Source organism: Phoca vitulina, unplaced genomic scaffold, assembly GCF_004348235.1.
Source record: "Phoca vitulina isolate PV1807 unplaced genomic scaffold, GSC_HSeal_1.0 scaffold15, whole genome shotgun sequence".
NCBI classification, from domain to species: domain Eukaryota; kingdom Metazoa; phylum Chordata; class Mammalia; order Carnivora; family Phocidae; genus Phoca; species Phoca vitulina.
In genome coordinates, this window is record NW_022589718.1 from 33,104,563 (window position 1) to 33,118,400 (window position 13,838).

At 39.0% G+C, this 13,838-nt stretch overlaps 2 protein-coding genes and 1 long non-coding RNA gene across 5 annotated transcripts in view; 1 reads left to right on the forward strand and 2 right to left on the reverse strand.

Moving 5' to 3' along the window:
- The window catches only part of ASB5 (ankyrin repeat and SOCS box containing 5), an 80,044-nt gene extending 72,504 nt beyond the window's left edge, over positions 1–7,540 (forward strand). For all 3 annotated transcript variants that reach the window (XM_032413708.1, XM_032413707.1, XM_032413706.1), the window contains 6 exons: positions 102–181; positions 2,518–2,625; positions 3,339–3,489; positions 3,653–3,787; positions 5,998–6,189; positions 7,380–7,540. In XM_032413708.1, the coding sequence (XP_032269599.1) occupies positions 102–181; positions 2,518–2,625; positions 3,339–3,489; positions 3,653–3,787; positions 5,998–6,189; positions 7,380–7,507 (794 nt within the window). In that variant the 3' untranslated portion in view covers positions 7,508–7,540. The remainder of the gene's footprint in view (positions 1–101; positions 182–2,517; positions 2,626–3,338; positions 3,490–3,652; positions 3,788–5,997; positions 6,190–7,379) is intronic.
- Positions 87–2,002, reverse strand: LOC116637988. Its single transcript, XR_004300579.1, has 3 exons — positions 1,926–2,002; positions 918–1,016; positions 87–160 (listed from the first exon to the last, which is right to left on the reverse strand). It is a non-coding gene; the product is annotated as an uncharacterized LOC116637988 (long non-coding RNA).
- A 726-nt stretch (positions 7,541–8,266) lies between the features above and the next one.
- Positions 8,267–13,838, reverse strand: part of WDR17 (WD repeat domain 17) — a 104,684-nt gene continuing 99,112 nt past the window's right edge. The window contains exon 31 of the mRNA XM_032413702.1: positions 8,267–8,354. The gene's annotated coding sequence lies outside the window, so the exon portion shown is untranslated. The remainder of the gene's footprint in view (positions 8,355–13,838) is intronic.

Below are 13,838 nucleotides of genomic sequence, written 5' to 3' on the forward strand. Positions count from 1 at the left end.
ACCTTGTTGAACCCGGACTCTGAAGAGTGTTCACAGGAACTGATTGTATCTGTTAGGGTTAAAACAGATGACTCACAGATCTTTGCTTTCTTTTCCACCAGGTTCCTGGGCAGATCGGTCACCACTGCATGAAGCAGCAAGTCAAGGTCGTCTTCTCGCTCTGCGAACATTGTTATCACAGGTAAAATATTACTTATGGCTTGAAATATGTCCCTTTCCTGTGAGCATAACACATTAATTTTCAAAAGTAATCAACTCAAAAATAAGAAAGCTGCCTAGTAAATGTCACCAGTTTTTTTGTTTTAACCCCTATATCAGTCAGGTCCCTAGTTCCCATTTATCTTTGAAATGTCTTTATAAATATTTTGGTATAATCTTATGTCTCAATAGTTCAAGCTTCTCATACGGTATACTTGTTCCCTGATAGACCTAGTTCAGCAAGAAGTTAATTGGATGTACATATTATTCATTAAACACTTCGAAATGCTTAACTCTATACAATGTGGGCAGCTAATTGCAAAGGAAGTTTTAGTCATAAAAGAGCCAAAAAGGGATCATCAGAGCAGATGTCTAAGCAATCTTTTTTACATTAATCGGTAACATGTGGTGGGGAATTGCCCACGGACGGGACAGAACAATCATTTCTCCACCCACCTCTTCCTCAGACTCATCAGAGAAAAGCAGAGATGCCTTACCTGAATGGAAAGGACTCTGGCTTGGCCTGTGCATTTTTTTAAATTTCCAATGTGATTCAAATCTACACCCAGATCTGGAAGTCATTGTCCTAGTCCTTCCCAGTATCAGGGAGAAAGGGATGTTCTCAGATGGCTGACGGGGAAGGAAAGGTGGTGCTGCCCTGGGACTCAAGGCACCTGGACTCCAGGCTGGTACTTAGAGTGAATCACAACATAGCTGACCTTCATTTTCTTATCTAGAAAGGGAACACGTAGGACCAGATGCTCCTTTAGGGCTCTCCAGTTCCATGATAACCATGCGGCCATTTTGTTTGCTCACCACTTGATGGGAAAAAAAAAAAACACCAGCAAAAAAGTCAGTAATTTCTAAAGGTAACCCCTCGCTCCCCACCCCCTACTGAAAGAGTCATGCAGTTCTTTGAGAGGAGAGCAGTCCTAGGATATTTTTCGACATGTATCTCATATCCATTGACACACCAGACAGGAAGAGTCTGAGGCTGCCCCCAAAGCCCGAAGTGAAAGGGAATCTGGACCTTCGCAGATGGTCACCCGAGGGTGTGGCACTTAGGAATGAGCTCCCCGAGTCTGACTGCTGGCTAGACAATTCGAAATCTTTGAAAGGATAACTGAAGGGATCTAAAAAGTTGCTGCTTGTTAGTGACCAAGATTTGGCGTGGCCATTTTCTTGCCTTCATTTTAAGATTCCTCCTGTCCATCCAGGTATTACAAACCACGGTAATCCTTAATATGTTATGGGGATTCGGCCACAGAAATCTTCCTATTATAGTGCTTAGTATGATTGTCAATAGATAGTGAGTTGTCAAAAATAGCAAGAAAGCAGAGAGTCTCATGTCCTAATGAGATTTCATTATTTTAGCCTGATATCATTAGTTTAACTGAAATAAGGATGTTTAAAGTGTTTACTTGGTTTTGAATGGATAATAAAATAAAGCGGGACGCTCTCCATATGCTCAACACTGTAACAATAATTGCTATACATGCGTCATGTCATTTAATCCCCATGATGACCCTAACATTTAAAGTTTAATGTACTCATCCAAATTAAAATAATTACTGCATTATGGAACAGGGCTTCAAACCCAAGTGTAAATGACTTCATAATCAGAGCTCTCAACCTAGTATAGACCTTTGTCACTCCTATCTAGTGACAAAAATTCACAAAGCAGCTTACTACAATTTAGAGTATTTTTCCCCCCGGTCTGGACTGACCTGTAATGTTACAGCCCCAGTCAAAACAAGTGATCCATGGGGCGCCTGGGTGGCTCAGTCGTTACGCGTCTGCCTTTGGCTCAGGTCATGGTCCCAGCGTCCTGGGTTCGAGCCCCACATCGGGCTCCCTGCTCGGCGGGAAGCCTGCTTCTCCCTCTCCCACTCCCCCTGCTTGTGTTCCCTCTCTCACTGTGTCTCTCTCTATCAAATAAATAAAATCTTAAAAAAAAAAAAAAACAAGTGATCCAGCCTATAAATAATCTTTAGTTCTACAAAACAAAAAACAAAACAACAATAACAATCAAACAATCCATAAAGACCAAAGAAAGTTAAGCAGAATTTAAAGAAAACATTCACAGTCTCTTCAACAAAATACTTAAGGCACTCTGGGGTTTAGAAATGGTGGTATTACAATAATGAGGAGTTTTGACAATTGATTGACTCTATGGCATCAGAATTGGCCTCTCGTGCTGAACTTAAACCTGATTTCCTGAGAGTCTTTGATCTTGTATATCACTTGTATATCACATTTGTAAAGATGATTTCATATAACTTTTTGCTCACCTTTCAAAATGACTCATGTCATTTTTAGGGTTATAATGTAAATGCAGTAACTATAGACCATATCACCCCCTTGCACGAAGCCTGCCTCGGAGACCATGTGGCGTGCGCCAGAACTCTACTGGAAGCTGGAGCTAATGTAGGTACCCATGAAACCATTAATAATTTCACACCTACTAAGAGAATGGAACAAAGTTCTCATTTTGCTTTTCTTTCCTTCTTAGTAGTTTTCAAAAATAGCAGAATAAAAGTCACATTGCTTCAGTCCTCTCAGTGCACTCTAAGAAGGATTTCCAATCATTGCAAAAATGGCTAGCATGCTGCATAATAATATAGAACATTCTCTAAGTTATTTCCTGCTTTCGTGATTCTAAACAGCAATGGGTGGACCTCTTTATGCCTATAATGTTTGCCTGTCTTTTGGATGATTTTCTTTAGATGAATTCTCAGAAAGAGAATTTCCAAGTTCACTAATTCACATTGCCACCAGCAAGATGACCTACCTGATCACAACTTTTGTCAACATTGCATTTGTGGACTTGTTTTCCTAAGTGAAAGGCACCTAACCATTGAATCAGTTTTTGTGTATTTGATTCTGGAGTATATATTTATTTTCATGACATTTACTAGCTGCATGCCCACTCTTGCAAATTACCTACCACATCATATTTCTGTTTCTCTCTTGGCTTTTAAAAGCTTTGCTTATTGATGTGTAGGAGCTAAATATACTTGGTCATATTTACTGCACACATTTTCCCAATGATTTCTGTTGGATCGCATAACTGTTTTAAATGCCTCGCACTTAATCACGCGGGACTGTGAATCTCAGTCTCAAACTTTGGTTTGGTTTAGGTAAATGCAATCACAATAGATGGAGTGACTCCATTATTCAATGCATGCTCACAAGGCAGCACTAGCTGTACGGAACTTCTTTTGGAATATGGTGCCAAACCCCAGCTGGAGTCGTGTCTTCCTTCTCCCACCCACGAGGCCGCCAGTAAAGGTAACGTAGTTATCGGAGTCAGTGACAAGGAGAGGAAGTTCCTTTAGCAACGTGCAGTGCTCCATTTTTCTTCCAGTGAGTCACTGCCGGGAACAGCATGTGGTGAGGTGCAAGGGGATGGGCACTGAAGAAAAGTAAACTCATTTCTACCTTGTGTTGGCAGGTCATCATGAATGCCTAGAAATACTGATATCCTGGGGCATAGACGTTGACCAAGACATTCCTCATTTGGGAACTCCTCTTTATGTGGCTTGTATGTCGCAGCAGTTCCACTGTATCCGGAAGCTTCTTTATGCTGGTAATTTTCCTTAAAACATCTCCCATTCTGCGCATACACACAAGCAATGATTCAGGTCCCTATTTATTTCTCTAAATAATCTGTATAAAGATATCTCATTGCTAAAAGTGTTCTTGGGGCACCTGGGTGGCTCAGTCAGTTAAGCGTCTGTCTCTTGATCTCTTGATCTCAGCTCAGGTTTTGATCTCAGGGTCTAGAGTTCAAGCCCTGCATTGGGCTCCACGCTGGGTGTAGAGGTTACTTAAAAAAAAAATGTTCTTATTCTAAGCATTGTCCCGTGTAAGTATATAACCAATAATAAAAGAACTGCATTCTAGATAACTCTACTTCACCCCACAAGTCCAAAAGCCCTACTTACAAAGGTCATAAAATTTAAAACCACAAGGTTGAATATAATGTCACCAAATATATATCTATCCATGAATAAATCCATCAAAATAAATTTTAGGGATAGTAACTGCCTAGCTACCTTATCTTCTACCAATCGTAAGAACTCATGTGCTTTCCCAGACTTTGTCCTGTCCCATTTACCAAAATAGACCAAATGGTCTTTTCTTCTTACTTGAAACGTATCAGTTCCCCAAGGTTCAGCTTTAGCCTCCTGAGAAACTTGTCCTAATCTTTTGAGACCATAGTGGCCTCTCCCGCTATAGGAATGGGAGCTTTTCTAAGGATGTGGATGAAGTCCTTTCCCCCATCATCTCCTTTCCCTACCACAGTGCCTCTCACGTGGTAGGGACCTAAAATATGTGTAAAATGAGTAAATGGATTTCTAGGCTCTTTACTGTTTATGGAATCATTTGGCCTCTGATATACACTGACAGTTTTAGTAACCTCTTCTTGTGTTACTCACATTATCTTAGCTAAATTATAAGCTTCTTGTAGGCAGTTTCTGCTCTGCTAGTTCACTCCTATTACATCTAGTAAGAGTCTTAAACGTGACCTCTGCTACTCATCATTGACACATTGTTATTTTCTGGCTGTGATCTCTCATGAATTTGTATAACCAGAAGACTTTATTCTTTATTGCCTTTTTTTTTTTTTTTTTTACTTAGCTGTGAATGTTATTCTTTCCACCAAATATTTTATATTGGGTAAAAAAGATACTGAGAAAGTGCTGTTAGTAATTGTGGACTGATTGTTATTATCAGGCTCTGTTCTCCCATAAAATTGACATAACCAACAGAGTTTATGCTCTCTTTATGGAGATTTTGTTATGGACTATCATTCTTTCACTGGATATTTTATATTTGTTAAAAAATATGAAAACAATTACATCTATTGAGATTTGAAAGTAGCAGGAAGGCCTAAAGGGACTCTTAAAATGTACTGCTTCTTGTAAACATCATTAGTTTTACTGATAGTATCAGAAAACAGAGTTGAAAGGACTTATGCATTTTTTCTGATAGATACTTCTTGGTGTCCTGACCACTTATGTACTGGAAAATGAGGTTATTATTCTTTCCGGTATTACACAGTATTTATTTGTTGCACATGCACTGAATGATCACCACGTGCCAGGGCTCACACTAAGAAAAAATAACTACAATATAATAAATAATTTAACAGATAAGGTTTTTTTTTAATGTAAGATTTTTAAAAAAATTTACTTGGCATGTAGAAATACAATGTGCCTTTTTACTTAAAGAAACTCAATGCCTTTATATATTTATTGATTTACACTATATGAGTGAGAAGTGACAGGAAAATCTATATTCATTTTACCTAAATAGCTCACACATTTAGATTCGTGAATTATCCAGGAAACAAAAAGAGCTCTATTGCCTCAAAATAAATGAAAAGAAGAAGAGCATTAATAACAATCCTAAGAAATATTAATTATGATGAAAACAGATGTGAACGAACCTAATTGTTTATAATACTGTTTATAATACTAGTTAATAGGATTACTTTGGGGACTTAAAAAAGTTTAAAAATATTGTGTATTTTGGGATCTTTCAAGCATAGAGAAAAAAATATTAGAGAACATAAGCATGTGTACTCTCTACCCAGATGTACCAAGTTTTAAGATTTAATATCTCTGTGTGTGTGTATATATATATATATATATTATGTATATTAAAGAGAAATAACTCATTACAGACAGAAGTGAGGTCCTCTTGGTGTTACACCTTTCTACCTGCACTGAGGTAACTGACTGGTCTAACAGTTTCTGTTTGTATTTATCATCATTCCCTATTTACATGCAGGTGCTGATGTACAAAAAGGCAAATATTGGGACACTCCATTACACGCTGCCGCCCAACAGTCCAGCACGGAAATTGTAAACTTACTGCTAGAATTTGGAGCAGATATCAATGCCAAAAACACAGAGCTTCTGCGACCTGTAGATGTAGCTACTTCTAGCAGTTTGGTGGAAAGGTTATTGCTTCAACAAGAAGGTAAGGATACGTGCGCATTTAAAAACACAAAAATACATTTGCTTGAAATAGACAAAACTGAAAATCTTTTTGTTTGCATATAAACTGATAATGGCATAACATTTAAAATACTTTGTGTGAAAGCAGATAATTTTTTAACTTAGGTTCTATCTATAAAGAAGATACCACCATGATCTTAATTTTCTTTTTTTCACCTTACCTAAACTTCATATTCATTTGGTTAACTTAAATAGGTTCGGTTTGTTTTGACAATATATAATATGTAATTCTGTTTAATGTCTGCTCATAAATAGTTGGAAACATGTCCCATTTTCTAAGGGCATGCAGCTTCTTTGATATGTTGTAGAAACGGAGTCAGGAAATATTTTCACACCTAAGACTTTTGTTATTCTAAAACAGAATCTCTCTCCCCTTTTTTTAAGTTTTATTTATTTAAGTAATCTCTATATCCAATGTGGATCTCGAACTCACAATCCCAAGATCAATGGTTGCATGCTCTTCCAACAGAGCCAGCCAGACACCACCAAAGTAGAATTTCTTAAGCCTGGTTCAGACACTATAATAAAATTCATTTTGGCTTAACTAGTAAACCTAATTTGAGAAAAAAAATATAACTTAAAATTTCCCCCTTTAGTGCCTAACACTTCCTGAGGCTTTTGAGTTCTATCTTCTTTGAAAAGCAGAATTTATTTCTGAGGTTTTAAATGCAACAACAGTATCATAAGCCTGAAGATGTTAATGTTTTAAAGAACCCACATACAGGGGCCCCTGGGTGGCTCAGTGGGTTAAGCGTCTGACTTTTGGCCTCAGCTCAGGTCAAGATCTCAGGGTTGTGATATCAGAGTCATGAGATCCAGCCCCGCATCAGGCTCCACACTTAGTGGGGAGTCTGCTTGAGATTCTCTCTCTCCCCTTCTCCCTCGGCCCCTCCCTCCCGTGTGTGCTCCCGCTTTCTAATAAATAAATCAATCTTTTTTTTAAAGAACCCATATGGAATATACCACAATAATAATAAAAGCTTATAAATAACAGCAATATAAATGCTTTTGCAAATGCCCCTGGTATAGTGGTCATCCTGCCCTAGTTTGCTTGAAAGCACTGTAGCTTATTTATGGTTGATTTCATGCATCTTTTAGCATATAAAAACCCATTTCGATGTTAATTAACAAATACTTTCTTGTCTTTTGTAGCTACTCCAAGCACTCTTTGCCAACTTTGCCGACTCTGTATCCGAAATTACATAGGAAGACCCAGATTGCACCTCATCCCACAGCTCCAGCTGCCGACATTGTTGCAGAACTTCTTACAGTATCGATAAGGCAGTAAAAGAATTCTGAATGCTTTCAAACTCATTTCGATTTCATCTGCGTAGTGTATATTTTATATTAAATTACGCTAACGATAGAGTGTAAGTGAATGGGGGGGACCCAGGGAAGAGGTGAATTTAAATTTTAAGTGTACTAGTGAGTACTACTGTTTTCTGCATTTTTACTCTTTTTTGGACTATAGCATATTTAACATCCCTATATGTTATTAGTCATTACCATGTACCCTTTTGGATTCAGGGGGGAAAAGAAGGGAAATCTCCATTTCATGTCTTTTTAAAGTGAAAAAGAAAAATGTGAACTCCATTCTTCAAATAATGCATTAACTTTTAAGTGTTAGCCACTGTAATTGATTATCTCTCTGTAGTTTTCATATAATGCAAAACATGCGTATGGTTTAGAAAATAACAACTAATATCCTTTTTGAAATAAAGATGGCTGTCATTCAGGAAACCCACTATATTGAATGTGCACCTGTCGTTATAATGATCAGTTCATGAAGAAAAGATAACTTGCCCCTTCCCTGCAAAGATCTCACTAGTCACTTCACCACCTTCAATGTCCCCATTCCAGAAAGTGGTGGGACTCTGGTTATGGCTCCCTCTGTCTCATCCTGAGATGGTTGGAACATTATACCCCTGCTAAGATTTTTTAAGACCTCCTCCTTCTCCAGGGTAGCCTCTGAGGGTCTCTCTTCAGTGCTTTTGTACATAGACTCCAGCCTTCTTCCGCCCCAGAAACTGTCGCTAGCTGGTGGGGCCTGGACCGAAGAAATTGAACTTCATACCCAATGGATAAAGAGGCCTCCGGGTCACGATCCAGGATCAGGGCAGTCCAAGGCTGTGGAAAACGGAAGATGAAAATCTCCTTAAATTGTGGGGTTTTCAAAGAAAAGAAAGAGGGGGTGCCACTTAGCAAACTTAGAGACCTTATAAAATTTACCCCATACATAGACCTTACTAGTGCTGTTTCCAGTCCTTCTTACACAAAGCAAGGCTTCGGTGTAGACTGTATTAGGAAGGGAGTGTCGGGGTACAAAGTAGTGTCCTCTGCAAGGGTTCAGACTGTGTTTTTTGTCTTCTGCTTTAACTGTACTTCAATGCAGTAGAAACCATAATGAAACAAATTTTGTGCCTCCTTTGTAATTTAGACAAGATTTGAGTCTGTTGTGGACTAAGAAATAAAATAATCTGGATACTCACAACTGTGTGAAGTAGAAAATATTTTGATGAGCTTTATAAATTTATCAAATTTTGATAAAATATTTTGACCACGATTTTAATAACCCAGGGGCCTAATTTCCTTTCTCCTTAGTTCTTGGCTGACTTTTGGAGACCCATGGGAAATAAAACTATTTTGAATGTAACCCCAAAGTCACTAAGATTACCTTTTTTAAAAATCATGTTTAAATTTTCAAAAATAGAAGTAAAGCTGTAGCGGGTTTGTTAAAAAAAAATGTCTTCTATGGGGCTAGAGAGTTTTATGAGTCTATTTTACTGAATATCCCAGCCTAACAAATCTGAAATGTCCTCATGAATAATGTGCATTTAATTTCTTTATTATAGAGTAAACTCATTACATATAATTAGGTATCAAACTGTTCTTCTAGTAAAACAGGTTTCTACTAGTATTTTCCCTGAGCTAGAGGTAGTCTTAGAGTGTAAGGAAATGTAATTCATCCCTTAGAGCGTAAGGTACCAATAAGAGAAGTAAATACCAAATATTAAAATTAAAATGGACACCTTAAAATTTTAGTATGCTGGTATCTTGTATCTTTGCTTGAGTATGATTGTCTTATCAAAGAAGTGTTCTAATTTAAATATATCATCTGTTTGTTAATATATTAAAGTGTGACTATTTTCCCTGGAATAAAACACCTTTTCTTTTTTCTCTCCTAATTAGTATTTGATTTTCTAATTGAAGGTAATGGAAAATAAGATTCAATTGCTCTAATTTTTTCTCCTCCAGTTTTCAAGATTTATATATTTATTTGACACAGAGAGAGAGACAGCAAGAGAGGGAACACAAGCAGGGGGAGTGGGAGAGGGAGAAGCAGGCTTCCCGCCGGGCAGGGAGCCCGACGTGGGGCCCAATCCCAGGACCCTGGGATCATGACTTGAGCCGAAGGTAGATGCTTAACGACTGAGCCACCCAGGCGCCCTTCCTCCAGTTTTCAAATCATTGTATAATGGTCATTAGAGTTGTGCACATTGAAATAAGATACCTTGAAGGTCTCCTAATCCAGATCTTATTATATGTGTGTGTGTGTATATTATATATAAGATATAAGATATATATATCTTATATATATATATAAGATATAAGATATATATATATTACACACACACACATTTATATACATACACACAGACACACACACAAAGATCCAAGGACAAAATTCCACAAAGGGAAAGACCAAGCCAAACCAAACTATTTGACTTGAGATTAAAGAAATGCAGTGAAATAATCATTGTAGCAAGGCTTTACTGAAACATTTATTTTGTAGGAGAAAGTATTTCATTTCAATTATTGTTTTAACCACAGAGTATATTTGATGTTTCCAAAGAAGTAAATAGAAACACAGTGTGAATGGATAGCCCCTTGGGAATAGAAGGTCCACAGGTACTCATTGTGTTCCTCGCTCTGTGATGGCCCAGAACCCAAATGACTGTGGTTATCTATCTATCTGACTTTACAAATTCTCTCTTCCTTGGATTATTCTCACTTTTTTACTCTAATTTTTCTACTTTTTCTTTTTTTTTTTTTTTTAAGATTTTATTTATTTACTTGTCAGACAGAGAGAGAGCACAGCAGGGGGAGAGGGAGAAGCAGGCTCCCTGCTGAGCCCGGAGCACGATATGGGACTCGATCCCAGGACCCTGAGATCATGACCTGAGCCGAAATCAAGAGTCAGACGCTTACCCGACTGAGCCATCCAGGCGCCCTCTACTTTGTTATTCTTATTATCATTTACAATTAGTTTATTTTAAGGCCTGCCCTCTCTCTTAGAAACCTAAATGACCATCCTCAGGTTTTTTCAGCACTGATGGCAGGAAATTCATTCAGAAATTTCAGGTGAGTTTTTACTTCTCCAACTGCTGTAGGACCTTCAACACATCACTTTAGCCCTGGAGGTCTCAGTTTTCTCACTTTTTAAATGATGGGTTTCTTCCCATTTTGAATAGTGTGTTCAAATTCAAGGAGTCTTTTAATAAGTAACTTTCAAAATTCAAATGCATTTTTCAAACATGTTTGGTGCATAAGAGGCTTACGTTGTAGGTACAGATTTTATAAGTCACATATTCAAGTGGATAAAAGCCAACTTTATTATCCTAGTAGAACTTCATTTTTATCTCAAGCTTCCCTTTCACCCAGTGAAATCTGACCACTTTGGGTTTACTCATTCAATTCAATGATTTCTCAGTCTCTTAGATGCATTTTTCAGATGAATTCAGTTAATACAAGCCTCTTACTTCCCACTCCATTTCTTTCTGGGGTGGCATCTGACTTCCCAAAGATTCGGTGAAATCCGCTATTCAGTGGGAGTGTGCATTGGCCACTGTCTGTCCTCTGGAAGACTCATGTGCATCAAGAGAGGGAGTGGTAGACAGTGATCAGGGGACAGATCACGAAAGGCCTTCATAAGGAAGCTCACAATAGGAAAGTCGAAAAACGGACTTGACTCTCCTCGAGCTCATCTTGCCTCCTTGCCTTTGCAAATGTTGTTCCCTCTGCCTGGAACACTCCCTACTCCATTCCGCTACCTTGTATTGCCCTATTCCCACCATCCATTAGCTAAAAAATGACTCTTCACGTTCAGCTGCAGGTCTCCCTGTCTGAGGACGGTGTGTTTCTTGTTCAACAAAACATTTATATCAAAGCAAGCTCTCTGAAGTTTCTCCTGACAGGTGCTAAGTCAAAAACAACTCCTGACTTTGATGGCTATTTGGTTTGTGCGGAAGTTGGTGGATTTTACAGGGTGACTACGGATTACTGTAAACTTCATCAGGCAGTAACTCCAATTATAGCCGCTTTTCCATTTGAAGTATCTTTCCTGGCATAAATTGCCCCAGTCTCTAGCAACTGCTATGCTGTTACTGATCTGGAAAGTACTTCTCCCCTCTATAATAGTCTGTGAGAATCATCGAAAGTAGTTTGCTTTAATTTAGCAGGACCAATAGCGCACATTCATGATCTTGCCTTACGTCAAAGCACTTCTTTTGCTCTCTCCCACAAGATCAGTGGAGGTTTTTGGGTGTCTTAACATCCCACAGAACATCCCACAGAACATCACACTGGTCGGCTCTGTTGATGATATCTTGCTGACTGGATCTGATGAACAGGAAACAGCAAGTTCCTTTGATGCCTTAGTCAGATGCAGGTCAGCTAGTGGTAGAGGGAAACATCCCTCCACCTATGAAGCAGGGTATCATTCAGCAACCGGTCAGGAAGACAGAAGGAACTACACAAATTAAACAAGAATGTAATATAAGGAAAGGGTTAAACATGCTGATGAACTGAAAAACTAAAATGGGACCATCATAATGTGGGAAGCAAAGGCAGAAGAAAAATTATTAAAGTTCCTTACTACCTAGAGTCCTTGAAAGAGGCAGAGTGACCTTCCTCTAGGAACTCAGCTGCCTCCATGTTGACACTTTGCTAAGGCAAAAGGCAATCCTAGCCTGACCCCGCCGCTCCAGGATCCTGTAAGTCTACTTTAACATATAAAAATTCCTTTGGAAACTTCCTTTATCTCTAAAGCCCCCAAGATGCATGTTGGCAGTCATCCCCCAAGCATATGGCCCACTGATAGACATCTGAAGGGTCTCATGACTCAGGTTTTATGAGACAGTAATAAATGACCTCTCCCCAACAATAGCTAGCCCTCTCAAGGTCCTGGAAATCTTGCTTCCAAAATTCCTTAGAGACTTCCACTATCCCTAACCCCCTCCCAACTTGAAAGTATCTAATGGGCCACTCCTCATGACCCCAGTGCCGCTCTTTCTGCCCATGGGTCCTGTCCTCGTGCTTTAATAAAAGCACCTTTTTGCACCAAAGACTTTGGCTGTCAGCTTCAAACCCTAATGTCTTTCCTACATCAATCAAATCAACAGAAATAGATGACTCAGGAAGTAATTGTCACTGCTAGAACAGATTTGAGAAGTTAGGGTTATAAGAGCCAGAACTTGGAGGGAAATCTCTATAGAATGACTATTTTCTTTTTTAAAGATTTTACTTATTTATTTGACAGAGACACAGCGAGAGAGGGAACACAAGCAGGGGGAGTGGGAGAGGGAGAAGCAGGCTTCCCGCAGAGCAGGGAGCCGGATGCAGGGCTTGATCCCAGGGTCCTGGGATCGTGACCTAAGCCAGAGGCAGACGCTTAACGACTGAGCCACCCAGGCGCCCCTATAGAATGACTCTTGAAGGGGGACGGTAACTACAGGGCTACTGCCAGCTCTCTGGAGCTCAGAAGGGCAGTCCCAGAGTAAAATCCCGGACTCTTTAAGGAGGGTCACTTCTCAGTGCTTGCTAAACATCTGAGGGAGTATGATGAAATCTGCTCCAGGAAAGCTAAAAAAAAAGTTGGAGACTGGAACCAGCTGTCACTGCCAGGTTAACTTTTGTTGCTGTGGTGACACCCCTGTGAAATGCAAGCAGAAGGGGAAACAGCAAATCCCTCTTCCCTTCCCCTCCCGGCCTCTCTCTAGCTCCCCCTATTGTCACAATTTAATAAAGCTTTTAGCGAAGGAGAAACCACACTGGCGTTCCAACAAGCTAAATAAAGAAGGGTGTGTTTGAAACAGAGCTGTATCTGCTTAACAACTGGCACATTTATTACAGGAAAGTTCTTACTCTTAGCAAGACTGTGCTCAGTTAAGCCCTAATCTACCTCCTTGGCCGTTACTACCTAAATCTTGGGTTAGAACTCATGCTAAAGCCTAAATACTTTCTCTAATCCTAAGGATTTGGTATTTCCCCAAACTCATTAAAAAACTCTCAAATCACAGATTATATCCTCTGTGCTTTTGCTCAGAGTAGTCATTCTGTGTGGAACTGTTCCCGTACCCCTCATCCCACAGATTTCCCGACTGTCTTAGAAACAATAATTTACACTTACTCAACACTTACTACTGCTGCACATTATTCTAGGCTCTTTGCATATTTAACTTATTTAATCCTTAACACAACCCTCTGAGGTATACATTATTTATTTCCTCCTTTTGCAAATAAAAATAGCTATATAACTTGCCTGAAGTCATGTAACTAATAAAAAGTAGACCCGGTCTTCCAAAACCTCTGTCATAAGCAATTTAAAATACT